This window comes from Crocodylus siamensis, chromosome 4 (assembly GCF_052110815.1).
Source record: "Crocodylus siamensis isolate JL-2025a chromosome 4, ASM5211081v1, whole genome shotgun sequence".
Lineage (NCBI taxonomy): Eukaryota > Metazoa > Chordata > Crocodylia > Crocodylidae > Crocodylus > Crocodylus siamensis.
The window spans coordinates 121,229,908-121,257,330 of NC_143398.1; the positions used below are offsets into that span (position 1 = coordinate 121,229,908).

The 27,423-nt window shown below is 44.9% G+C and overlaps 1 protein-coding gene across 2 annotated transcripts in view; it reads left to right on the forward strand.

Moving 5' to 3' along the window:
• BCAT1 (branched chain amino acid transaminase 1) overlaps positions 1-27,423 on the forward strand; it is a 103,738-nt gene that overhangs the window by 48,531 nt on the left and 27,784 nt on the right. For both annotated transcript variants that reach the window (XM_090043586.1, XM_090043585.1), the window contains 6 exons: positions 7,819-8,019; positions 10,739-10,849; positions 11,842-11,961; positions 16,067-16,230; positions 18,587-18,729; positions 26,857-26,942. In XM_090043586.1, coding sequence (XP_089899712.1) covers positions 7,819-8,019; positions 10,739-10,849; positions 11,842-11,961; positions 16,067-16,230; positions 18,587-18,729; positions 26,857-26,942 — 825 coding nt within the window. The remainder of the gene's footprint in view (positions 1-7,818; positions 8,020-10,738; positions 10,850-11,841; positions 11,962-16,066; positions 16,231-18,586; positions 18,730-26,856; positions 26,943-27,423) is intronic.

Here is a 27,423-nt window from a genome sequence, read left to right on the forward strand (position 1 = left end):
CCTCGCGATTCCCCGCCGCCACCGGGGCCTGACTCAATAGGGCTCAGGCAGCCTTCTCTCAGTGCTCGCCCGCCCTCTCCGGGGCTTCTCTCAGTGCTCGCCCGCCCTCTCCGGGGCTTCTCTCAGTGCTCGCCCTCTTGTTCACACTCACGCCCGCACTGGGGCCTTGTTCCGAGATCATGACGCCTGCACCGGAGCCTTGTCTCGTGACTCCCGCAATCAGGGCTCAGGTGGCTGTAGCCGTGCCTGGCCCCCGGACCCCTTTCCGGATCCTACGCCCCACTGGGGTTTTCCTCAATAGGGCTCAGGCGGCCTCAGCCTTACCTGGCCCCCAAACCCCCTTTCCAGGTCCTGCGCCCCACTGGGGCTTCCCTCAGTGCTTGCCCTCTTGTTTGCGCTCACGCCCACGCTGGGGCCTTGCTCCGAGATCACGACGCCTGCACCAGGGCCTTGCCTTGTGACTCCCGCAATCGGGGCTCAGGTGGCTGTAGCCGTGCCTGGCCCCCAGACCCCTTCCCGGATCCTACGCCCCAGTGGGGCTTTGCTCAACAGGGCTTAGGCAGCCTCGGCCTTACCTGGCCCCCAGACCCTCTTTCTGGGTCCTACGCCTGCACTGGGGCCTTGCTTGCGCTCACACCCTCACTGGGGCCCGTCTCATCTGCACCCACACTGGGCTTCTCCCGATATTCCCCACACTGGGGCTGGGGTCGAGACACCCCAAAATGCAGCACCACTCTCCAGCACCAGGAACCCCCCCACTACTGGGGAGCTCCCATGAGGCCTCCTCTAACCCCTATAGCCTCATCTGGTCCTCTGGTGTAACAACAACAAAACAGTATCATAAGCCAACCGGCTATAACTCAAGAACTAAGCCACCTGGCTACCCAAACTCTAAACCATCCGATAGTTTCTCCTCCCAAAATCCCTACCAGGGCTTCCTCCACCTGGTCTCCTCCCAACGGAAGCTGCTCAGGCCATCGGGCTTCTTTCCTCTGCCAGCTTCCACAGAGCTCCTACTTCCTCAGCAACCAGGGGGGAACTGACTTTGGTCTCAGCTTGACTTGTTTATATACGCCAGGCCCCACCCCCTCCTGGTCAGCTGACCCCTGGGGTTGCCCCGGCAACCAACACCTGTCCTTTTACAGGAGCAGGCGCTTCAGTGCCCTGCGACAGAGGGTTAGGCTGATGCTGTGCTCGGGGTGGGCAGAGGCAGCTCTTGGAGGAGGGCTACGGGTGGGGAGGGTTGCAGCCCCCCCCAAAATTCACCATAGCGCTGCTGCCCTCCTCAAGTGCAGCCCCGGCCCACCCCTCCCCCCCCACTGGAAAGAGCCCAGCTCCGCCCCAGGCCCCAGCCCACAGTGGCATCCCGCCCTTGCCCCACATGCAGATCTGGAGGGCACACACTTCCCCATACCCTCCAGGGGTGCATATAGCAGCAGCAGCTCCCCCTGCACAGCCCTCCCAGACAAACCGCAACTCTGTGCCCCACCCTGTCCCGCCCTGGGTGTGCAGCTCCTGCCCCAGCCCCTTTCCTTTCCACAATGTAGGGGCCTCTATCTGCCCTGCTACATGCTTTGCCTCCCTCATTGGCCCTTCCCCCACAACAGACTTACTTACCAGCTGGATGCTGTTCTCCAAGCTGCTGGGCCACATATGGTCAATCAGGTCGGTATTGGCTGATAAGGCTCATTAAAAATCGGTTATCAGCATCAGCCTAAAAAAATCTCTGTCAGTGCACCCCTAAAGAAAACAAATGGGAGAAGAGAAGGGAAGTAGAAGGGTAGAGGTATAGGCTAGAAGGCTTGAGAGAAGTACAGGAAGAAGCTTTAGGAAAGAGTGGACAGTAGTAATGGTCAAAAATAAATATATTTTTAAATGTTTCCTCTTGAAGTTTTTGTATCAGGGACAATGAGAGTGATTAAAGCTGCCTTTTGCCTGCCTCTGTTGATAAAGCCATGATTTTGCCACAGCAGGTTGAGAATTCACGGAAAACATCCGTTTGAATAAACTCCATGACATTTTGCAAATAGATGAAAAATGCAAGTAATTTGTTGAGTGTAAAATTATATGTCAATGTCTAAGTGCTGACAGCCAGTCAAATCAGTGGGTGTCTCGCACAGGAAAGTATGCATCACTTTGCTGTTATATGCCTGCATATGTAGTTCAGCCAGTGAGATTTGTAGCTGAGCAAGAAAGTGAGTAAGTGGTCTTGAAATAATGAGAAGACACAAAATGGGTGTAGTATATTTCTCTCAGCTGAGAAATGAAAAGAATCCAAGGGACATATTTCACGAACATGGTGATTTGACTCTTTGTGCAGCATTTAATGTTCTGTGGATTTCAAATGAAAAGCAAACTGTGACAGGCTCCTTGAAAGTGCCTTGTGGAAATGGGAAGTCCCAGAAGTTCAATCTACAGAAGGTTAGACAGAGTACAAATAGCAGTGACTGAAAGAACAAACTCATGGTAGAACAGAAGTTTACCAACTTAGAGAGAATTTTTGCACTGTTAGTGTTCCACTTCTTTCCATAGGGAACCTGACTATGAAAAGCAATTTGGAAAGCTCTTGGAAAAATGTTGGTGTCAAGCATCATTTGAATCAGTTACAAAATATGTATTTACCAAAGCAATTTGAAAGTCACATACATGACCGAAAAAACAATTGAAAGATTGTCTGGGGCTTAGCCTTGTTGAGGGAACAGATGCTGAAGACTCCTCTGGCCCCATTGACCTTCCCACTGAATAGGAAAGGAGAGTTTGGAACTTAAATGCAGTCTGTTAGAAGCTTGTTTAGAAACCAGGAACTTCAGGATGGTGAGTCAGGCAGTGGCAGTAGTGATTCAGAAAGATTAGAGTCCTTTTGATAAAGCAGCTACTTTTGCTGACAGTGTTGTATATATGTAGTCCAGAGGGGTTTAAAATGTAATAGTAAAATGCATTTGTCTTCCTAACATGAAGTGTACACACTGTAATCCATAACTGATATACGCAAGCTTTCATAACTGAAATGTGCAAGGACACATTTACATTGTGTGTCACGGGCACATTGGTGTTCCGGAAACCTCCTGGAATGGATTCAAAAAGAGTTGGCAACCCTACGTGCAGGTGGATAACCAAGGATCAACTGCAGAGAAGTAAGTAGCCTAAGAGAAAAGAGGAGCTACAGAGCTTCAGGCAGGTATCTAGGGTAAGATGCCCCTTCCAGGAAGGTAGCAAACAGTAGGTGAAGGCCAGCTGGGCAGATTGTAGCAAATCAGAATAGGCTGAGTATAGCCTGGGATGCACCCCAAGCCATAATAGCTCTTGCAAGGGCCTGGGAACCAGTGGGCTGAGGGGATGTAGGCTGAAGCAGCCCTGCCAGGGCCAGGGGCCAGCAGGCTGCAGGAGCTGATGTTATCATAGCCAGAGGACCTGGTTAATAGAGTCTGAGGAGAGGTGGGAAATTATTTCCACTGGAGGACTGCTTAATGAGTTTTGGTGAGTTGTCAAGGGCAGCAAGCAGGGCCGTCCTAGGGTAGGGCACGAATTGAGGTGACTGCCCTGGGCTCTATGCTTTAGGGGGTCCTGTGGAGCTGGGTGGAGCGGTGGCTCCGCATCCAGCCACTTCCTCCACGCAGCTGAGCAGAACAGCTTCACGTCCAGCCACTTGCTCCCCTCCCCCTGCCACTCCCACCACTGCTAATGGCAGCAGCAGCTTCTTCAGGGCTGGGGGCAGGGCTCCATGTGGGCTGATTTGCCTTGGACCCTGGACCCTGCACCCTGCTCAGGTCGGCTCTGGCTCCATGGGTAGCCCTGCCACTTGACAGGTACGCCACCCCCTGGTTGCCATCTTGGGGCCAGAAGTCCTGCCTCTAACCCCTGACCTTTGCCACCAGAAGTCCCTCCCCTTGCCCCAGAAGTACTCCTTTGCGGAGGGGGTGGAGTTATTATCTGAACCAGAAAGAAAATATCATATATTAAAAGTCAAACATCTACTATAACGTATTTTAATTTTATTACAAAAGATATTTTTGTCTTGATTTGTGTTTGTGTAGGGTATATAGAGATGACTGCATAATAGGTCAAAAATAAAGTCTTACTCTTGTATTTTGTGTGTGGGTGGGTGGATGTGTGTGTATGGTGGGGGGGGTGTGCATGTGGTTTGTGAGAGGGTGTGACTGTGGGAGGGTGTGTAGGGTATGTTGCAAGGTGTGTGTATATGGGGGGGTTGTGTGGCCAGGGTGTAGGTATGTAGGGTGTGAGGGAGGGTGGAGGAGTGTGGAGACACCCTCCACACTCTCCCCCATGAGGCACAGCCTATGCTGCTGGCAGCAGCAGCAGAAAACGGGCCCTTTGGGGCACTCCTGTCCTGTGCAGGTGCTGCCATGCAGCGGCACAAGGCTCCAGCCAGAGCTACACATTACAACAAGGAGCTCAGCCTGCTGCCTGCCTCTATCGCAAAGGACACTGCAGCACACAGGCAGCTCCCAGCACTCACGCACCATTGGAGGAAGCCCCGCACAATGGAGCTGGCTGCCTTCCCCACTCCCTGCTACCACAGCAGGGGATAGGGCTTCTCTGGTGGAGTCCTGGCAGCTGCACATAGTAGGGAAGGAAGCTGGTTCCAGCATGCGGGGCTTCCCTGGTGGCGCATGAGTGCCAGGAGCTGTGTGTGTACCATGGGGAGTCCCTCATGATAGAGGCAGGCTGGGCAGGCTGTGCTTCTTGTCACCATGTGCAGCTCTGGCTGGAGCCATGTGCCACCAGACAGCACTGCCCACACGGGCCACAAGCACCCCGAGAGCCCCCATCTATTGCTGCTGCTGCCACTCGTGGCAGGGGCTGTGTGCCATGGGAGAGTGTGTGGGGGTCTCCACAGCCCCCTACCCTCCCTCACACCCACACCCTGCCCACCAGAGCCCTGCATTCCTGCCAGACCAGCCCCAAGCTCCCTGCCCCCACCTAGTGCCCCCATCTAGCTGCAGCTCCCTCCCACCCCCACTGCTTCCCTCCCTACTGCCTGGAGCAAGCACTGTAGCAGGAACAGGAGGAGGAGCCACTGGATGCCAGGGAAGCCGAGCAGGACCCCCTGGTGGCTGGAGCAATGGCAGCAGCAGCCCTGCCCAGAAGCTGCACACCAGAGGGTGAGCAAGGCATGGGGGGCTAGGCAGGGTACAATTGGTGAGCACCCACAGGCCAGATGGAATTGCCTGGGGGGCCAGATCTGGGCCACAGACTGTATTGTGGCTGCCCCTGAGTTAAAGCAAGACCCATGAGGCATGGGGGCCATAATTAGCACCAGTGAGGCATGTGTGGTTTAGCTAGGGGCATGGGCCCAGAGCTAAGCAAGGGAAGGAGGGAGTAGAACAAGCAATTGAGGCTGGTTAGGTTTAGCGCACTCTGAGTCTCCAAAAGTGGCCTCCCAAATACATGTGTCATCCAAAAAGCCTAGAAGGTGAAGACAAGGGGGTAGCTGTGAGAGGCCACAGGAAGTAAAGGTAGACACAGTCTTAATTATTGTTGCTCCTTTTGACCTAAGCAGTTAGTATTTGGGGCTTCACAAAGCTGTTTCTGTTGAGACAGGAAATGGGTAGGGCGTCAGGTGTATTTCCGGTGCTGTGCTGCCTTCAAGTTTGCACAAAGACTGGACATAGTCGATAAAATAAAATGGCCTGAATCATGGAGATATCTAAATTAAAAGTGGTCTTCAATTCAAGGGTAAGCGTGTCTACCTAACACCTCTGAAAAATCACCCTGCTTTGATTTCGGATATTGAAAGCTTTGGTAAGTAAGAAGAATATTTGATTACATGCTTGACTTTTGAGTATGTGCTTAAAGTTGAGCTGTTGCCTAACTGTTTTCCTAAATTAAGGCATACATGTAGGTAGCTGATTTTGAAGTGACCATCTTTCAAAATTCTGATTTTTTTTTTGATCGTGCCTGTTCTTTTCAATGTCTGTTTTGCAGTTGGTTAATAAAGAGGATATTATTGAAAAGCTCCTGTGCTGGTTTCAGAAAAGCTCGAAGCAAACTGTTCCCTTTAGAGAATTTACTGTCAGCAGGCTAATTTTTACTATAAACCAGTGATTCTCAAAGTTTTTAGACTCAAGTTATCCTTTGTTAGACTTAAATCACCCTTTTGAAAATGCCAGCTGTTTGATTTCACTTGTTTTTTGACTACAGAAACTAATAGAGCAATTCTTCTGTTGCAAAGACTTCAGAAAGACCCCACCCAACACCTTAGAATGGTTTTGAAACTCTGGATTTCTTTTGAAAGTCTTTTGGTTTATCACATGAATCTTGTAGGTGTGCAAACCACCAGTGCTAATGTTGTGTGGCTCACCCCATACAGTTGCAATACTGTGGTTGTGAATCACTGCTATGAAGAGTTAAGAGCAGTAATTGCTGTTTCATCAATTTATTTGTTAATGCAGCCTAACTAATGCCCCATAATATCTAGACAGGGCCTGTAATTGGTGATGGTTTAAAACAGGCTTCTAGCTATTCATGTGCTTCAGCTTTCAGTTGATTTCACATCTAAGCAATTATGCAAAATAATAATGAAAATAGGCTAGTGTTCATTAACGATAGCTTGAAAATTAGATTGTGCAACCATTGTACTCTTAAAAGAGGACGTTTTAATGTTAGTCGTGCTCTTAAATTTCGAGCCAGAATACGTCTTGCTTCCAAAAAAATTATCCTTAACCTAAGAAGCCAAGACCTTTGCAGAGGCCATGACAGCAAGTGTTGAACCTTAGTGGACATTTGAATTTACTAAACAGCTGTTCAAAACTATGGAGCAGCTTGTCTTTCTCCCACCTCATGGAAGCCACTTATCTTGTAGAAAGAGACAGTTAGCTAGGTTAGTCTGAAGTCAGGCACAAGGTAGGGTAGACTGGCACTTTACAGATGAACTAAATAAGAGTCGCACAGCATGAACTTTCTTGAGCCTGTGCTTACTTCATCATATGTCATAAAAGGACATGGACAGAGCAGTGGCAGTGTATCAAACAGAGGAGGATTTGAATATGAAAGACAGGCAAGGAAGGGAGGGAGAGGAAGGTGGGGTACTGGGTAGAGAGGCAAACACATAATAAACCCATAGGGACAAAGGGGTCGGAAAAGTCAGTCCAGGTAATGGGATGAGAACCTGCAGTCTGTGTTTAGACTATACCTAATACAATCCAGCCTGAGGGTTTCTTGTTCTACGATTTTGTACTGAACCTCATTTTTAAAATGAATGTATCTTGTAGTCACAATCCCTTCCTCCTTTTTACCTAAGAGCAAACTTCTTTTCCCCACTGAGTTGGTTCAATTTGACTGGGCAGACAACTTGTGGAAAGGACAGGTGCAGAAAATAAAACCAAGCCTCTGCTTCACATTCCTTTCCATCCATTTCCTACTGTATACAACCTGTGTATACAAAAGAGTACCAGCACCACAGTTTTCTCTTCTTGCCTACCCTTCCTCCACATTGTGATTCAGGGAAGAATACTTCTTTTCCTCTTGAAAATCACAGGTTTGTCTTGTGTGAAGTAATCTTTACCCTCTGCATACATACAGATTTATAGGGGAATTACTGGACTATTTATCGAAAACATTTCCATCCATAGATGGAATATTTTCCAATAATTATTTTCCTTAAGGAATGTTAATAATTATAATGCAGAGTGTTCTGTATGTATGTGCATGTGTGTAATCATGCATGTTTTTGCCTATTTCATATAAATAATCTTGTCCACCTCTTAGTTGCTTCTGGATTGCATGTTATGACTGGTACATAAGCATTTTAATTCAATTTGGTTTTTATATTATGCATTTATTTCACATTTTTTCCAGGCTGAAGACTTAATTCTTACCCCGGCAACTACTTTCAAGGAAAAACCAGACCCCAATGGTTTGGTGTTTGGAACTGTGTTCACAGATAACATGTTGACAATTGAATGGTCTTTGGCTTCAGGATGGGAGAAACCTCATATTAAGCCTCTTGAGAATCTTTCATTACATCCAGCCTCATCATCTCTCCACTATGCTGTGGAAGTGAGTACTGAATGAGTTGGGAATTTACCTTTTACTAAGTTTTTGAAAACCTAATCCTGTAATATAAGTATTGCCACTGTCTTAGTTGCACATGGCTGACACATGGCTGAATTTTGCTGTGCTAACATTGCTCTCAGTCCAAAGTAACTCCATTGAGCTTGGCGGAGTTACCTTATATTACACTTTTGTGTAACTGAGAACTCTCTTGGCCCATGGTTTCCAGTTCATTTTACCATATACTCTGTGACACTGAAGCATGCTGTATTATACTCCAAGAATGATTTTATTAATTTGGGGGTGGGGCACAGACATTATGAAACCGATAGATCCTTGAAGATCCTTATTTTGGACTGTAGAATCTGCCTAGCATGTCTTTGTTTGTGACTTCTGGCTACCTAGTTCTTTGATAGCTTTATAATATTGCAAATGATGCGTTGGAACAGAGAGAAAAAGCAAGGAGTTGCCTATAAGAAAGTGAAATATCACAGCTGGAAGCCAGCTTGGTGGTGTTTTAAAAAATACCTAGTAATGAATGTCTAGAGTGGTCTTTTCTGTGTCATTGGAGCAGCTTGCTCTATACTCTCATTCATGTCAGAGCCTCAGTAAGGTACTTTGAACGGCTTAGGAACACAGGGTGAAAACATGCATCCTGATTCTCCTCCCACTTCAATGTAAACTGTGAGAGACTCTACCAAGTCAGTAGAATTACACTGGTGTAAGAAAAGTGTAAGTAAAGGGAGAATCAGGTTCATGACCTTTTCTTTCTGTCACTGGGCTAACGCCTACCCTACTTCTATTTTTTCCATTCACTTATCTAACCTTCTGGGATCTGTACTAATGATTATAGATCCTGTGGCTAAGTATTCTAGCAACAACTCTTGACCTGCCCAAGAAGCAGGCAACCACGCTGGAGTCCCAACATTATTTCACTCATAGTAGCCTATTACTTCTGGCCCAGTCTGGAATCATTGCTAATATGAATGTGCTCTTACTTTTTTTTTTTTTTATTTTACCCTTGTTGCATCACGTTTCCTCTAGCCAAGAGGACAGACAGAGGAGAATCTGGTGTCAATGCTGTGGCTCAATGAATACACAGTGGGTATAATAAAAATGATCAATTTGGCATTCCCTCCCTTTTTCTCCTTGCCCTCCATGATACACTTTGATAGCCTGGATCTGCTAGCTTCCAGATCCAGTTCTTGTGATGTACATATTTGTAGCAGCAAACCAGCAAGCAACTGCAGCTGTTGCTTTCCTTGGAATAGAGCATTCCTGAAACACTGTCATTGGCTTCCTTTTTAACAAGTGAAACGTTTACTGAGCTTTGAAAAGTTACAAAAATCTGTTCTGGAATGATGTAATGATGTAACAGCTTGAGCAAGCATTGTGTTTCAATAGCAATTTGATTCTATTTCTATCAGGCTATTGGACAAAACTTAGCAGTAGCATTCCTTCCTCCTCCCTCTCGTACAGATTCTAGCAAATGCATGTTGTGAGGAAAAACTGTGTAGTAAACCCATTTGGCATTACAAAAAATAGCTTATAGCTGGTCCAGTACAAAATGCAAGTTTCCATGTCATCAACTATGCTATGACTTATTAAAAGTGCTTTTTGTTCTCTAGCTACAGTGTCCTATTCGTGACGTGTGTGTGTGTGTCTCATGTGTTTAAAAAAATGCTTCTTAACGGGGAGAGCATAGTCCATAGCAATAAGAGCAGCATTGAAGATGAGAAGTCCTAAGTTCTCATTTTGGCTCTGCCATTTAACTGATGGGTAGTCTAGAGAAATTTGCTAAGGCTCTGTTTATATTGCAGTTGGGCTGTCTTAAAGCCTCAGATAGACCTATCCTATTCAAACCCTTATGGAAAAGTGCTTTATAATTTAGGACTACATTAAAATTACTCTTAAAAACACAAAGCTATTTTCAAGCTCTAAGCTGTACTATAGAGCTTAGTATTGTTTTGGAATCATCCTCAAATTATCAGATGATTTTAGTAGTTTTCTGGCAAATTCGTTTGAAAGACCATGGGCCAGATTTTCCGGTGTGCTTGGAGTTGTTGAGTTTAGCCTGTAAATTATCAGTAGAGAATGTATCTCAAAGCTAATTGATCTGGCTCTAGCACCACCTGTCCCCTTTTTTAGAGTAGAGGTGTACTGAGGGACAGACATAAGTTGAGGTTTGTCCCAATTGCTGCTGAAGTAGTGCAGGATCAAAGCATTGCAACTGCCTCCCTTAATTCTTCTCCTGTCCTTTTCCCTTACCCCTGTACAAATGCACACTGGGCTGAGCCCTGAGGCAAAGTTATCATGTTACCTTAAATTCTGCAGGCGTTTTCTCTATTGTTTGGGGTCAGTCCTGACATTAGTCAGGTTATGAGGGGATGGTTAAATCAACCCCATGCTACAAATATTAAGTTGTAGCCAGATTTCATTATAATTGCTAGCTCCCCTGATACTGATATGTTTATAGCATACTGAAGGCTAGCGCAGGAATGAAAATACTCCTTAGTCTCACCCAGGTATTGTAAGGACTAATTAGCCTTTCTTTATACAGTGCTTTGAAGTTGTAGTGCTAGAGAAGTGCTAAACGCTTTCATTTCCAATGAGCATGTTCTGTATTTGTTTCACTGGTCATCATGCAGTAACCTTCCATAGTGATTGTCTGTATCTGATTCTGTCTTTTTTTTTTCCCACCCCCTCCCCTTCTGGCTTGGTGCAGCTGTTTGAAGGAATGAAAGCTTACAGAGGAGTGGATGGTAAAATCCGCCTGTTCCGCCCCATGCTCAACATGGACCGGATGGCACGGTCAGCAAAACGAGCCACGCTGCCAGTACGTAATTGAAGCACGTTTTAACCTCCTTATGCTAGGAAAGTATTTTTATTTTTAGGCTGAAGCTCTGCAGCAGCTGTAACTCTCACTGAACACCAGAGCTCTTCATCTCTATCGTTATAGAAGTTCAGCCATGGGGTAGTGGTCACTTCAGGGAGCTACTAAAATCAATTCTGCCACGAACTCACCAGAACAAATACGCAGGCTCTGTCTCTGCATCCTCTCCTTCCTGCAGAAAAAAGTGTTTGGGGATTTACTAAATCTCTTTAGAGCTGAAGGCATGTAATACAAACATTCATCTGAGCATTTATACATAGGTAGGTGGCCAAACTGTGCCCTCTCCCATATAAGCCCATACAATTCCCCAAGTCAAATTTAGCCCAGCATCCCTAGTGGCTAGGTCTGCAAGACCCAAGTTTTATTCTTAGTTCTCCTAAGAGTTTTTGACCTTAGTTGGATGATTTCACATCTCACAGCCAACCACATATTCTCACTATGCTAGTGAACTTCATCAGGGCAGAAAGGTACCTTTCTAGTATTTGCACACTGGCCTGTACATTCCCTGCCATGTCAGTTATCCAGCTTTCTGGAGGCATTTTCCAGTAAAGTGGGACATCAGGTCTCCTTTCTTGTTCATCAGTCTCTAGAAAACTCTGAAGAAGAGCTGGTCTCCACACTTAGGGAACAAACGGAAAAGTTGAGGTGTACCTCTGTGCATATTGAGCTTTTTCTAGTGTCTGTTGCAAGCTGGAACCATAATTGCTCATACCACTGTTTCCTTGCTTGTTTTTGGACAATACTTTTCCTAACTGCATGAAGACACTCAGGATAGTTCATTTCTGGGGTGGTTACAGCCACAGGGCCCTTGCATCCATGCTTTGTCACACCAATGATAGTGGTATAATTCTGTGGACCTCTGTAGCCTGTCACCCTGATTTAAAAGTTCCCAGGAGTATGTTTCTTATAAATCTGGGTTCTTTCTTTATTTTCAGTGTTTTGATAAGCATGAACTCCTAGATTGTATCCGGAAGCTTGTGGAAGTGGAAACAGAGTGGGTCCCCTACTCAACCTCCGCCAGCCTGTACATCCGCCCTACGTTGATTGGAATAGAGGTGGGGAAAATCTTTTACTTTTTTCAGTTGTACGTACATGTTCATTGTTTCGTTGTTGTGTTGTCCTACCCTGGTTTGGCACCCATATTCTGGCACTTAGCTCCTGACAGACTATATTTCCAGCACCCTTGTGCCCCAGCCAGCTTCTGCCATCTGATGCTGCCACCGAGAGCCTGGGACTGACCCCCCATCCCCAATGCCCCAGCCCTGGCATAAACTTCTCTACCCCAGCTCAAAATGCTGCTGTTCTGGGGGCACATATAGACACAGTGCCCAGGAGTAGTTTACTTTGGCTCAAACTGCTCTGGAGTGTATTGCTTCAAATTAATTGCACATAGAGATGTACCCACTAATCACTATTTTCCTTCCTTCCTCCCTTCCTCATTCCCTTCTCCTACTTTTAATGGGCAGTTTTGACCTTTCCTGTCCTTAGAACATAAATACATCTATTTTTCACCAATTGACAGAGAATAATGAATTGGCTAACAAGTTCATTTTGTGTGTTCTTAGTTGCTTGCTAAAAATGTCTGGCCATGCTATGAGAACAGCAGACTTGGGAAGAAAAGACTGCCTGATAGCACAGCTAGAGCTAAATTGGTTTGCACGCTTCAGAGCTGAAAGTGAAAACTGTACCACTGGTAAAATACAAGATAATTTCAGTGATAGGAAGAATTGTTAACTACAGTGTTTAGTCCTAACTCTTTATTCTGATCTTTGCATTATTCCAATTTTTGCCCACCTGCTTTTCACTGTTAAGATTCTTTTTTGCAGTTGACTTAGAGTTCATTTATGTTTCCCGCAGCACCATCTAGTGGAAATATTTGTTCAGATTCTTAGATTAAATGTACATTTTCTCTTAACTGTGAACAATTGCAGTGCACTCCCGCCCACATGTGTGTGTGTTTAAAGAACTTAAAGTTTTAATTGAGGTTTTGTAATAAAAAAGCATACAGTAGCATTTGTCTTTAAAAATGAAATAATACATGAGAATGGGCTATATGGGACATGTTTACATATATTCAGTGACTATGGTCCATGCTATTAGGGCTTCTTCCAAACCCCATGAGTAAATTAAAGTTATTCCACCATGAAGGACAATTTATAATCTCTGTCTTATGAGTGAACCTATGTCTTACTTCTGGGTGAAACTTACCTCTGTTGCTGTTCCCCTGTAGTCATATGTTTGTATGCACCTACACAAATTGCTTGTGGGTGTAGGTCCCTAATGTCTATAAAATGAATAGGGAATAAAGAAGTGATTTTTATGAACAATTTCCTTGCTTGTCAGTTCACATAAAAGGGAAGACTTTTATGGTTCACTAAAGCACCAGTGCCAAAATCAATATTCCCAGCTCTGTCCCTGACTTGCTGGTTGCCACAGGGCAACCACTGTAGGTTGGTCTTATAACCTCCAGCTTTTATAAACGGGAGTAGGGGCTTGATTTTACTTTAAGGTGTATAAAGCACTTGCAGGTCCTAATTTGTAACATTGTCAATATTAAAAATCACGATTTGCAATTTTTTGCAGAGGTTTATCATGAGAGGGCTTTGGTAGGCAAGTGAAGTTCTCCGATAGGGTTTATACCCATGTCAAACAGAAATACCCTGTTCCCAGAATGCCTTTTCTTCATTTCTTTTATTCTCTCCTTCTATAAATGGACGTCATCCTTGGAGGTGGATCAACTGTGTTGGGATATGTCCAGGCACAGACGATTCACTTCATTGGGTGACACAGATGTCACCTGTTGTCCTACAGGGTTGGGCCTCTACCACTCCCTGGACTTAAGGGACCCAATCCTACAGGACAACAGCATGTGAGAGAACCTCAAGCATTTGTGGGGAGGTAAGGGGCATGGACATCTGCATGAGCTTTGTGCCACCATATAGATTTTTATGGCAGTACAAAGGCAATGTCTATTTGCAGCCTCTGATTCACATAACATAAATAATAGGACTTTGTCATTTATATCTGTATTTTAATACTTTACTTCAGTTGCCACTGAGCAGCATCTGGATATTACTTAATTTACATTTTTCAGTTAGCCATTTTGTTGAAGTGCTGGGAAATCAAAAATGGCTTCAGTAGAGCGAAGGAAGCTTATCTGAATCTTCCAATAGTTTCATGGCCTCAGCAGAACCCTGGGGTTGATGATGGGCTGGTTCATATACCATCTTGATCCCTTGCCATTTGACCTCCAAGTTTTTTATAACCATTATGTAATGGTTGCCCTTTTAGAAAGAAGGAAGTACTGCTGTCCTTATTTGGGTGATCAGTTTGGCTGACAAGAGAGAAGATAGATGCCCAGTTTAATTGGATCTAAAATCCGAGCACACAGCCAGGTTTCTGCCTCTTGGAATCCTTCACATTCCTTCCCCGGGCACCTTCCTGGTTCCCTCTCACAGGCTGCACACCGTGGGCTCCTGTACATATGCAGAGAGGCTGCTCCAACGTGCTGTAATTACAGCGCATTGGAGCAGACTTGATTAATCTGTGGTAATTACCAGACTAATTAATTAGCAGACTCCAGCATCACGTGTCCCCGTGCTGAAAAATGGTGGTGGGGCACTTTAAACTAAAGCACATTGGATTAGCTTTAGTTAAAGTACCCCACTGCCATTTTTCAGTGTGGGGATGCTGATACACGTGATGCTCTGGGCACTTTTAATCAGTGCAGCTTTCGGAACTGTGCTAATTAAAGCATCCACTGCCTCCTGGAGCACGTCTGTAAATGCCTGGTAACACCAGCCATGTCAGGGTTCCTTAAGGTATTGCTCAGGAACACTTGTTGGATTGACTTGTTCTGTACTGTGGTGACTACACATGCCAAGATGTTTGGGTGGGCCACTTGCTGAAAGTGATTCCTCTTGACACAGAAGTGACACTTGAATATTCTCCAGGGAGACAGGTTTGGTTCAGTTTCAGGGGGATTTTATAGTAGGAAGAAACCAGCAATGATCCAGTCAAACAAGTCTGCTGTTGTGAATACACCTGAACCAGAAAACCCATGTTAATAAGATTGTCAAGCTTTTTCCTCCAAACTTTCAGTGTTAGCATTCAGAGCCTGTCACTTGGCAACAAAAATGTTACCTATGTGGCAAGCTAAGTGAAGATAAACAGGGCTTTTCTTTCTTCCATCACTGCTTAGATCCCTAAGTAATGAGGTGGCATTGCCCCTCAACAAACCAGTTTCCTGAAGCATCAAATGCTTTGCTCCCAACAAACAATTTCATGCATCTGATTAGGTATGCTAGACCTTGTGGTTGGGGTTCTTCTATGTGAGGGGCAGGATCCATGATTGCTTGAGATTTCAACTCCTGAGGCTGAAGGAGTTGGGAAAGAGATACAGATATTCTAATCAAGTCAGAGAACACTTTATTCTTTCTATCTATATTAGAACCATTCATGTGTTTTTTGCATGAAGTGTAGCAGCCAGCACAACAGTTCGAAACCATGGGTGGAAACAGATGTTGTTTGACTTCTCATTTGTGCCGCCTTAAAAAATCGTAAGGTAGCACAAATGCTGAGCAAATAGACGTCCTTACCTTTTGTTGTACCACATGACAGGAAAACTTTATTGCAGCAGACATCTGCTACCTTGTGCCACGTGCCCTACTCAGCTAGTAGGGCTGACTGCGCAGGGGAAATCCCTGTTTTCCCCACTGCATTTGACTAATGGCATGGGTCTGGGCCAGTGTGGAAAGCAGGGAGCTCACATTGCCTCTTGTCCTGCACCATCAAGAACAGGATGAGAGGCAACGTATGCTTTGCCCAGTGAGGCAGATCAGCTGTGCCCTGGCACATCATGGTGCAGCTGAATTCCTCCATTCAGCGATGTTTATTTCTAGCCTTAATTTGAGAGAATTAAAATAGCATGCGGGTGACTAATTGTGCTAGTATATGGTGGCCCCATTCTTTTTTAGAAGTGGGATTTTTGGAACTAGTGTAAATTGTGCTATTCCGTTGTGGCCCTTGCACAAGTTCCAGCAGAGGTGTGTGGGCACCATCCTAGTGCTGTTAAAGTGGTAATTCAGAAAGCCAGTGTCTAAACCCCCAAGTAGAGAAGCCAACAAAGCAAGAATGATCTGTGCATGCTTTACTTTGCAGCCTTCTCTTGGAGTCAAGAAGCCAACTAAAGCCCTGCTGTATGTCATACTCAGTCCTGTGGGCCCTTACTTTGCAAGTGGAAGCTTTAATCCAATATCCTTGTGGGCAGATCCAAAATATGTAAGAGCCTGGAAAGGAGGAACTGGGGACTGCAAACTGGGAGGGTAAGAAAGTCTGATTGTACATAAGCATTAGCTTGTATGTTTGACTCTGTTTCCTTTTAGCAGGGTATTTAACCATGACTCTGATGCTGACTATCCTTTAAATTTAGTATATGTAGATATAATGCATACTAAGTATAGAGACAAAGATTTCTAAAACTGAAGTGATTACAAATTGTGAGTTATTCTTCAGTTGCCTATTCTTTGTTCTGCTACACCAATCCTACAGGATATTTCATGAGAGAGCCCTTTGCAGAATGAAGAACTGGGACAGTCAAGTGTCCACTTTAATATTTTGGCTGCTCCTTTTGCAGACTCTGATGCATCACTGAAGTGATATTTTCAGTGTCATGCAGTGTACCAACCTGCTGCCAGCTGGCCAAGGGAGAGCTTGATTGCTATTTTCCATCCTTGGCAAAGTGTTCTGAGAAGCCATCTGTGACTGGCTTGGAGAATATGGGAATTCAGGAAAAGTGTTAGAGAGATCCAAAGGTGGACCTGTGATCTGACAGTGCTCTGGTGTACCAAGCAGAAGTCACAGGTTAGGCAAGCGTCTTCTGTTAATGTGCTACCTGATAATGTACTAGGCATCTTGGACAGTATGTATTTTGGCTGTTACCACAGCAGAGTAGCTGGGATTCTGGTTAAGTATGCAGTTTTGATGTGGTTAGATAATAGACTTGCTTATCAAAGAAAATAAATGCCTGATCCTTGTTTTGAAAGACATTGATAACTTTCTTCTCTGAGAGTCTTTTAGATGCAGAAAGCTAGTAGGAAATTTTCCTCTGATTACCTGGTTATGAAATACAGTATTCTGGTATGATTTCAGCTTTGTTAGTGAGCAAGAAAGCAAGATAATTCCATGGCTGCAAAAAGTTTCTTCTACCCAGTCCTCCTCTTTGTGACTCATAATTTCTTTTTGTTGTCTTGTTATTATTTTTTTAATTAAATTATTGTTGTTGTGATACTCCAAAAGAGAGTTGACCTTGAAGAGGGTATTAGGAATTCACACTGACTTGAGTTGGTTTTGAAATAGTGACTCAGAGGTGAATTCATCCTGTTACCACAGCCCTCTGCTAGCACATCCTTCCCGTGTCTTCGACACATACCCTTGTCACTATGTGTAGCTGCTGGTTAGGAATCCTGTTAGTATCTGAGATGTTGGGAGTTTCAAGATTTTTTTCAGCAGAGGCCACTGACAAAAGTAGTGAATGAATGTATGCTCTTTAGTTAGATTTAGGCTGCAGACAGCATTTGTAAAGAGCACTTACTGTTTATGGTTATGACATTTCCCAAGTTCCTTATGCAGCTACTATGCTTGTTATTTCTGAACAGATATTGGTAACTAGTAGATTGCCATCTCCCCCTCCCTTCACTTGAGATGAATTGCAAAATGGCACAGATAGAATAAGGCAGAAATTTTTAAACTCAGGTTTGTGGATCATAATGAGCTGCATGGGAAAGTAGTATTGTTTCTCCAGGATTCCAGCTGCTACATGGAATTAAAATAAACTCAAGAAAAATGCTATTTTTATATTTTTGTCTGATGCACTGCACAAAATTGGATAGGAAGGGACAGAAAAGGATCTCCTTCACCACCCAGTAGACAGGCAAAAAGCAGATAAACATAAATGCGATCCTAATCAAGTCCCAGAATAATCATTTGTGCTTCTGCTTTTGACCATCTTAGCTTTATGACTCAGCCAGAAAAGAGCAATGAGGAAAACCCTTTTTGCATTAATGTTTTTTCAAGACTTTAGCCAGTGGACAGCAGCAACAGAGAGAGCAAAAGGGCAGAATGGTGCCTGCAGAGCTAATATATCCCATGACTCCTTACTGAACTGCTCTAGGTTTTCTGCTTCTACAAGTGAACTTGCTTAGATCCATTTTTAAGTGCATAAAACCTGAAGTGTTGAAGCAGTTTACTGGACAATATATAAGTTGTGTTGCTTGTGTAAACCTTTGAAGAAGTGTCAGAAGTTACATCCACATCCCAGGGTTTTGTAGAACTTCCTGGTTGTTCTCTGTCTTTCTCTACAAAGCTTTACCCAGACAGTACAGACACTCTTATGAAGTCATATGAGATGCTGATAATTGGGTATCCCTTGACTCTGCTGAGTCCTTCAAAGTTCAATGCTTGTAGAAGTAAAACAGCATGTAGACCATCCAGTTAAGTGTAATTATGTCAGGGAGACTCAGTGACTTTTCTGAGTGTTTTAATTAAAAGACAGATTTTAAATCTGAGCACTGAAATTAATATAACCCATTTTTAGGAGTAGGGAAAAAAAGAAGTTTTGTCAAAAGATAATATCTAGTTAGGCACTGATAGCTTTTTTTCTTTTTTCTCCCCTTTTGAAAGGAATTATGGTTCTTCTATTTATGCCCAGCATGAAGCCATAGAACAAGGGTGTCAGCAGGTTTTGTGGCTGTATGGAGAAGATCATCAAATAACTGAAGTTGGAACTATGAATCTGTTCCTGTACTGGAAAAATGAAGATGGAGGTATAGTAATATGCAGCATTAAACTTTTACCTGGGCAGCCAGTTGTGATCTCATTGTCAGTGTTAATGGCATCATTATTATGTGAACGAATCTACTTGCAGCTTCAGGTTCTGGCCCAAAGAATGCTGTTCTACAATGCTTTCCTTTCTGTTTTAATGGCAGGAGGGATGTTACTCCCGCCTATAACCCAGACACTTGCACTAACCCACACAGCTGTTTTTCAGAATTCCTCCTGTAATGTGTGGTCCAAATCTAAAGGGCACAAATTTCTTCCAGAGAAATATGGTTTGGAGTTGTCCCCTAATGAGAGAGAAAGGGATCAGACACTGCAGCCTTACAAAGCCATTGTTCTGTCAGTACTACAGTTCTGATTATCAGTAACCTTACAAAATGCTGTCACTCTTTAAGTAGAAGACTGAGAGCCAAACTGTTGGGCTCATGTTTCTAATTTCATTGGTGAGATGTTTGGGCAAATCACTAAGCATGTCTATGTAAGGCATGCTTACCCAGCTTAGAAAAACACTTTGGGCACGTCCAGACAAGCTCACGTGTGTGGTTTGTGCCATCTCAAACCTACTTGAGATGCTATAAACTGCATGTGGTACATATGCAACTCTTTACCATGCTGCAGATTTGATACTGGGAACTCCCAGTATCAAAAAAAAAATGGAAAAAAGTGGCACAGTGCACGCTCCAGGAATGTGCGCCAGCAGACACAGAGGCTTGGTCCTTCCAGGAGACACTCTGGCTGCTGATCAGAGCATCTCTCCTCTAGTTCCACCCCAGCTCCTCCAGCACAGCGGGACCCAGGAGGAATGGGGAAACAGCAGTTTTCCTGAAGTGGGACATTTTGCCCCACACCAAAGCGCATATGCAGGGGCTTGCGCAGTGGCAAAAAGTAGTGCCACAAATTTGTGCCGCTACTTTTTTTTTCCACGGTAAGTGTATGCCCCTGCATGTGGGGACACACTTTTTGAGTCCAACTCTTGGCTAAACCTATATAAATGAAAAGTATCGTGTGATGATAATGATTGTATCACACTAGACATTCTTGTAACTGGTGGGGCAAATTTGTGTGTATACATTCAGTGGAATTACAGCAGTGTGGAATTTGGCTCGTTCTGCCTAGCAGAAGGACAGCATGAAAAAGGAGATAATTAGAATTTGATGTTCTCATTGTGCTTTAACCAGGAATATTTAGGAATTATCCAGCTGCAATACCATAGTGTTCCAAAGATCTGCCAATCATTTGCATTACCAGTGCACAACTGAATAGTGCTATTGTGACATGGTTATAACAAATATTCATATCTCTTAACAGAACTGCTGTTCCATAGAATATGATCATTACCACTGCAGGGGTTATTAGCTACCTAGCAATGTATTAATTAATTCCTGCTTATGATCTAGAAACAGCTGAGTGTCCCACAAAAATTCCCCCAAAGAATATTAAAAATACACATCAGTCTATAGTTGCCTGTACCTTTGAATTGTGGCAAAAGACTGCTGTAATACTCTATCACTTCCCAAGGGGTAATAATTAGGTGGTCCATATTTTTGTTTCATTGTGTAAATACTGCAGTTGAGAAGAGGGAGAGACCTTGCATAAAAATAGTGAGATTTGGCACTCAAAACCGCAGGCATCAGAAAATACATCTCATTGTGTGCTTTTTAGAGCATACATGCAGCTTGTGTACGTGCTGCGTTTTGCATAAAATAAGCCAGGGTCCAAAATCAACAACACCTTTACTAATGCATTGGATGAGGAGTCATTTCAGCAGTGCTTCCGAGCTATTGCTGGATCACTTTAGCCACTGTAAAGAAAAGAGGTGTCCAATATTCCAGGCTTGAGCAGGGAATGGGGAGCCTAGTAAATGTCTCCTTCATAATGATTCAAGTGAGAGGGAGGCAGCAACACAATTGCTAGTAAAGCTGCCTGACACACTTCATGCTGTTTTGGTACTTCTGGTATTGCTCTGCTGAAGCTTATAAAGTAGCTACGTCTAAATGGCTGTTATTACAGAAATAAATGACTGCAGTTGCTTTCATTTATTAAATTCTACTTGCAGCAGTGACATATGTGAGGAATGGCAAAGAGCCAGGATTGTTTCCATGTTTACAAAAGGTAAAGCTTGATCCATCTAAGCTTACATTTTCAGAGCACACGATGGTGCTGAAAGACAGCAGCCATCAGGAGCGTGTCTCTTTCTCCTATTTGAAAGGCCTAACTTGCAAGAGTGGAAGACCTTAAAATAAATGACTGGTCTAGAGAATGAGGGCTGGAAACTATGAATTCTGGTTTTATTTCCCAAAGTACATTTTTTCTGAATTCTGGTTTTATTGAATAGCTTAGTGTCTCTGTTGACCCCTCAGTAAAATGGGAATCATAATTCATAATACCTACTTCAAACAGGTGATGTGAACCTTAATTACATTAAACCTCTTTGAAACTTCAGGCCATGTCCTCACGAGCAAGCACATGCCTGTTGAAGTATCTCAAAGAAGTTTGAAACACCACAGGAGGCACACCACAAATGAAAAAATATTTCCTGGGCTGCAGATATACAGCGCAGGCTCTAAGTTTGATACCTGGAAATCCCAATATCAAAAGAAAACACAGCAAAAAAAAGCAGTGCAAGACATGCTCCTGGAGCATACCTCAAAGCAACTGGAACCTGGGTCCTTCAAGAAGATGCTCTAGCACCTGGCCAGAGCATCTCTATGCCTGCTGCATGCCCCTGCTACTCCATCACGCTGCCTCAGCATGCTGGAGGAAGTAGAAGTGGGACAAGGCTGGCACTAGTGGCCTGGACACAGGCTCTGTCTTCAGTAAGCAGGAGTGGAAGGAGAGTGGACTGTGAGGGGACTGTGTGGGAGGAGTGGGTTCCCCCACCTGCCCTCCTCATGGCACATAGCCCAACCCCCCACGTGCAGCAGCCAGCAGTGAGCCCTCACGTCCCTTGTGGCCTGCTGCAGGCAGAGTCCCCTGGCAGTGAGCAAAACCGCCTGAAACCTAGGGGCGAAGTGTGGCTCATGGAGTCGTCCCAGCCCACTGGTACATGCCTTCATACAGAACTGGTTTGACTCCTACTGCCATTGGGGCTTGCAGCACTGCAGGCAGGAGCCGCGCATCATTGGGCAGGGCCAGCTTCTGCCTTAACGTGGTGGGCATGCAGAAGCAGGAGCCAGCCTGCCCATCAGGAGCTGGCCTGATGGTGCACAGCACTGGCTGCAGTGCCAGGAACCCCCAGTGGCAGCAGGAGCCAGCCCAGTTCTGTGTGAAGGTGCGTACCTGCCGGGCAACCCCACATAGTCCCCCCACACAATCCACCCACAAACCCCATGCCTGTGAACCCACACCTTCGGGGCCAGGAGGACACACTTCAACCGTTCAAAGCAGGCCACTGTAACGAGCAAATCTTCTGGGTGATAGCTGCCCAGATGGCAGAGCGGGGGCACCAGAAGACATAACAGCAGTGACACCCAAAAGCCAACTGTGCAGCCACGGCCCATTGGTAGCTAGCCCAGAGGCTCTGCTGCAGTGCCCATGCCACAGTCCAGGTGGCCATGCAGTCCCTGCCTGGGTCTGGAAGGCACACAGTCATGGGGCCTTGGGTCCAAGGAGGCGCATGGTGTCACAGGTGGCAGCAGGTCACAGCCAGGCAGCAGCCCCCACTGCCAGACTGCGGCAGTGGGTAGAGGGCGCAGGGGCCACTCTAGGTCAGGGCTGCTTCAGCAGTCCAGCTGGCACAAGGGGCTAGTGTCCCCAGATACCAACTGTACAGGCCTCAGAAGTTCCTGAAGGCAAATAGCACCTGTGCTGGCCCCATCCTCTAGTTCTCCCTGGCTAAAGATCTGGGAGGAGCTGGGCAGGGTCGGTTTGCCCCAAGTGGTACAATTTGCCCTACACCAAAGTGCATGTTCGGGCACATGTGCTGAGGCACAAATCTCTGGCACAAATTTGTGCTACTGCTACTTGAGCTGCTGCAAGTGCATGTGCCTGTATGTGTGGATGTGCCCTCAGATGAAAATCCTTGAAGAACCACTCAGTAATAATATTTTATGTAAATAAAGCTGGATAATTGTATATCTTGTCTCCCGTGACAACAGTGATTTTAGAGGAATAGATTTTTTGGGGAGGAGTGGGGGTGGGTAGAAGGTAAAGGGGGAGCACGTCAGAGAGTGGGTGCAACAAATGTAGGGAATGGCAAGCAAACGTAAAAGGAAGATGGGGTACAATAGCAATCAAAATGTAGAGGGAAGGAAATTGTCAGGGGAACTGGTTGGGGTTGAGAGTAAGTGAAAGGAAGCCATGCAGAAAACGAAGGACACAGGAGGAACAGGAGACCAGGTCTGTATATAATAGTAGGATATGGATACCCAGAAGTACACCTGATACCCTCCCACACCCCATTCTGTCATGTTTTTATCTTGTTATAATTGGCTTACCCCAGGTTTATAGATGCACTTATGTAAGAAGGACAGAAGCTTGTGCTGTCCAGCAGAATTCAAGGCCTGATTTTAAAGTCACTTAGATTGTGAGCTCTGCAGACTTGGGACTGTCTCTTTGCTACAGATTTGTACAGTGTTAGCATAGTGTTTCTTAAACTGGGGTACATGGACGCCTGAGGGTAGGAAGCGAATTTCTAGAGAATACATAGGACTAGATGCAGAAGAGAAAGATGAAATATAGATTGAGGAAAAAGAAGAAAGTGAAAATGGAGAACAACTTCATAGTATCACTTAATCTGTTGGAGAGGTGACAATGAGAGTTATCCTTCAGAACACAGAGTAGGAGTCCAGAGCATTTAAGCCAATTAAACAGGGGTATGCAGCCCAAACAATTTTGAGAACCACTGGTTCAGCACATTGGGTAGCTGGCTTCTCAGTGCTACCACAGCAGTAGTAACATAACAGTAATAATATAAGCAAAAACAAAAAATAAGACCCCCAAGGATATTCCATGCTGGGGTCTACCTCATACATGCTAATGTAAATCCTAGTGTCCCCAGTCCATCAAATCACTCAAAGATAAACTGTCAGACCATTTTCCTTGAGATGAGCAAACTGAAGCCATATGGAGCCAGTTCTGGTATCAGTTCACAAAGAGCATTAGCATTTTGGCACATGGTGTCATCCTCTCTGTCTGGTACCCATGGAAGCAGATGCTCCTTTAGCTGACCCCAGGCTGGTAGATGTGATATGTACACTTAACAAAATTATATAAAGCAAGCAGTTTAAAGTGTTTTGCAGACTCCCACACTCTATCAACTTGTGCTGTTTGGCAGCTGGCCTGGCAAATTTTCAGAATAACACAACATAGTCAGTGCATGTTGTAGAGCTTAGAAAGATCCAGGCCAACCATTCTGGATAATATCTCCAGAGGGGGAACAGTACCGAGTGTGTTGTCACAGGCTCAGACACCACACTTCACATTATTTTCTCTTTTTGCAACTAACCAATGATCAATTTTGAAAATTCCAGAGTTGGTGAAATCACAAACACAGAGCTTTGGAAGTTTCTGGTCAGATCAGAGCTGTGGATCCTATGTTCTGTCACTGGCCAGCACCAGATTCTTCAGTGGTACAACCGAGAAGGAAGTTACAAAGTAACTTCTCCATCAGGGTAGCTTCTGGTTAGTGCCCTCCAGTTTACTGGCTGTGCCAGGATATAGAGCAGGCAACCCTGGGATGTGTTTGCCGGAGCCTATTCGGTGTTATGATGGACTAATAGGCAAAAGGAGGTCTTAGAGAAAGAAAGCATTGCTGCATGTATCAGTCTGCCTTTGATCAATTATGGACACTACAGACAAGTCAGCCCCCAAGCAGCAGGTAACCCTATTCTGAGTGCATTGTACCTTCTGCTAACAAATATCTGAGCTGTTTCTATGCTTTGGCAGCATTTGTGTAGCTTGTCATGATAATTCAAATGTACATGCCCACTTTCAAATTAATATTTCAGGTTACATAGGAAAAATAGGAGCCATTCTCTTGGACCATGGAAAGAAATACAAGCATGAGTGAACTGAGGCAGAGAAGCAAGCAATGTATGTGTCTTAATACCTGGTGGCATAAGACATTGTCTGTAAATATCTTGAGGCTGCTGGATACAATGAGCAGGTTAATTTTGTATATAGAATTGACATGTCTCTGGGATGGTTTGGGAATGGCACATCTTGTATCTATGCAGGGGAGTTGATGTCCCTGAAGTCCCTTCCTACTCTGTGATTCTAAAATCACGTAGGATACAGACTAACTCACAGAGGAGTCTGAGGTGCTTAGAAGAGAACATGGGGAAGCCTGTTGAAGAACTTTTTTCAGGGAGCAAGTACAGAGCACTGTGTAAAAATCTGGATTCATTTCGAGTGCTGAACATCTGTCCCAACTTAAGTCTGCCAAAGATTTGGATACCTCTGTTTGCATATTCTGCTAGAGGCTGCATCACTAACTTACTAAATGGAGTCAGAGAGCAGACAAGAGACTGTGCATCCTAAAAATATTCATACTCATAATCATCATCTTTTAATTTGCTACATCTAGTCCCAGGGTATTCATTGTGTTAGCTTTTACTAAGTGCACAATTAAATATGTTAGACGCATTTATTTAAAACTGCCTTTCTTTTTTCCCCACTTAGAATACCCAGAGCATACAGGCCTGTTTTAATCAGAGCATTGGACTTGCCAGATGTGTCTGAATTCTATGCAGACTATCCCAGACAGGTTGAGGGAAGGAAAGATGGAAAGATGTCTTCAGCTGATTGGGACTGTCAGAGATGCTGACTTCCTCTCCCATGAAATGTCATATAAAATATGTGTCTAAGCCTCCCGCCAGAATGCCACAGAGTTTGTGGGCATTAAAGAGAGAGGGTTATGTCTTTTATCTCTAAGATGTCATTTTATATCCAAGCCAGATTGTAGGTAGAGGAGTACAGAAAGCTTCCATACCTAAAGATGGCCATTCAGCAAGTGAGCTTGATCCACAGCTAGGTTTCACAGAACAGACTACACAGCTGTCACTAATTGGAGCTCACACTGGCAGTCTTGGTGGAAAGGCCAAGGGCTGAGCAGATATGAAGGATGACCTTCTTTCTTAACCTTGCTTTCTGCCCACCAGCTCTGGGCTGAGACATGGTGGATAGGCAGCAGTCTAGTGTGTACTGAGCTCCTGCTTGTAGCTGCTCTTTAGATGCAGAGTAATGTATTAAGTGGGGAAGTTTATTAAGTGGGGAAATTAAATGTAAATTGTATCAGATTATTGTCATCAATGTCAGTGATGAGGAAACTTCTAATCACTCATTACGTGTGCTTCTCATCAAACCCAGAACAGAAAGGTCCTGAACTATGACACTCAGTTGTCTAGCGAGTTACCCTCAAAAGTCCGTACAAATGTTTACTAACTAAACATAGTATTATAATAGCCACCAAGCATAGGTGTCTGGTGCCCCTTGTGTCAGGGGGGAGTGGGGATGTGCCCAACACCAGTCAGCAACTGGGAGGGGGCATCCCCCGTGTCCGATTTCACTCACCGTAAAAGCAACTGCGCTGCTTCCGAAACTCCTGTGGCCACTTCCAGAAGCAGCACAGCCGCTTTTGCTGGCAGCCCCACTCCCCGTCTGGTGCTTGTAGGGAGGGCACTGGTGCTCCTGCCCGCCCCCCTGCCCACTGGCTAAACAGGGAGCGTGGCCTCACGGGGTGCACCAGCACTCTCGGGGTACACGTGTACCTCCTACACATCGCCCCTGCCACCAAGCAGATTAGAAAGCCAACTTCCACTTGTGCCTCCTAAGCTTGAGGTTGAAGATCCAGAAAGGTTAAATGATTTTCCAGGATCATACAGTAAGTTGGCACCACAGCCAGGAATAGAGCCCATTTCTGTTCTCTAACAATTAACTGTGCTTCTTTCCCAGTCATCCAGATATATGCATGGGTTCAAATTGGCTAGCGTCTTGTTCAGACTGAGCTTGTGCCATTTGTACTTTTCTTATGAATTACTAGTGATTGTTCAAATCTGACTGTTGGTCCATGGCACTTGTTCCCACATGATGTTTCAGCTATCATATACTGCTCTTTTTATTTGGCTATTGTTCATTTACATTGGGACTTCTGTTTTGTGCTTTGGTTTTAATAGAAGAGGAGCTGGCAACTCCACCATTAGATGGCATCATTCTTCCTGGAGTGACAAGACAGAGTATTTTGGATTTGGCACGCCTGTGGGTTAGTGCTTGCCTTGTTCTTTAGTCATAGCAATTTTAATGTTCATGAAATAAGTAGTTGTGAAAATAAGTCACTCAAGGTGTTTAAATAATGCCTTGTGGTTTCAGCTGATCCGGATAACTCCTTTACACAAAATGGGAAATAAGGGAGCATTTTAAATGACTGTCTCAGCTGTATCATCAAAATACCAACATACATCCCACAGAACAATGTAAAATGTTTTTTATAGGGGTGCACCGATAGAGATTTTGGGGGCCAATACTGATAGCTGATATTTAAGGGCATATTGGCTGATACCGATCCAATACTGCTGCCTCTAGGTAGTAAGTTCGGTATGGTGGAAGGGGAGGGGGGACAGAAGGGGAACGAAGGGGCAGATCAATGCCCCCTGCAGTGAGGGAGGGGGCAGGGGCAGGCACTGTCCTCAGGGGGCACCCCAGGAGGGTGGGGGTGGAGGGTGTGTGCCCCTGTATCTGCATGG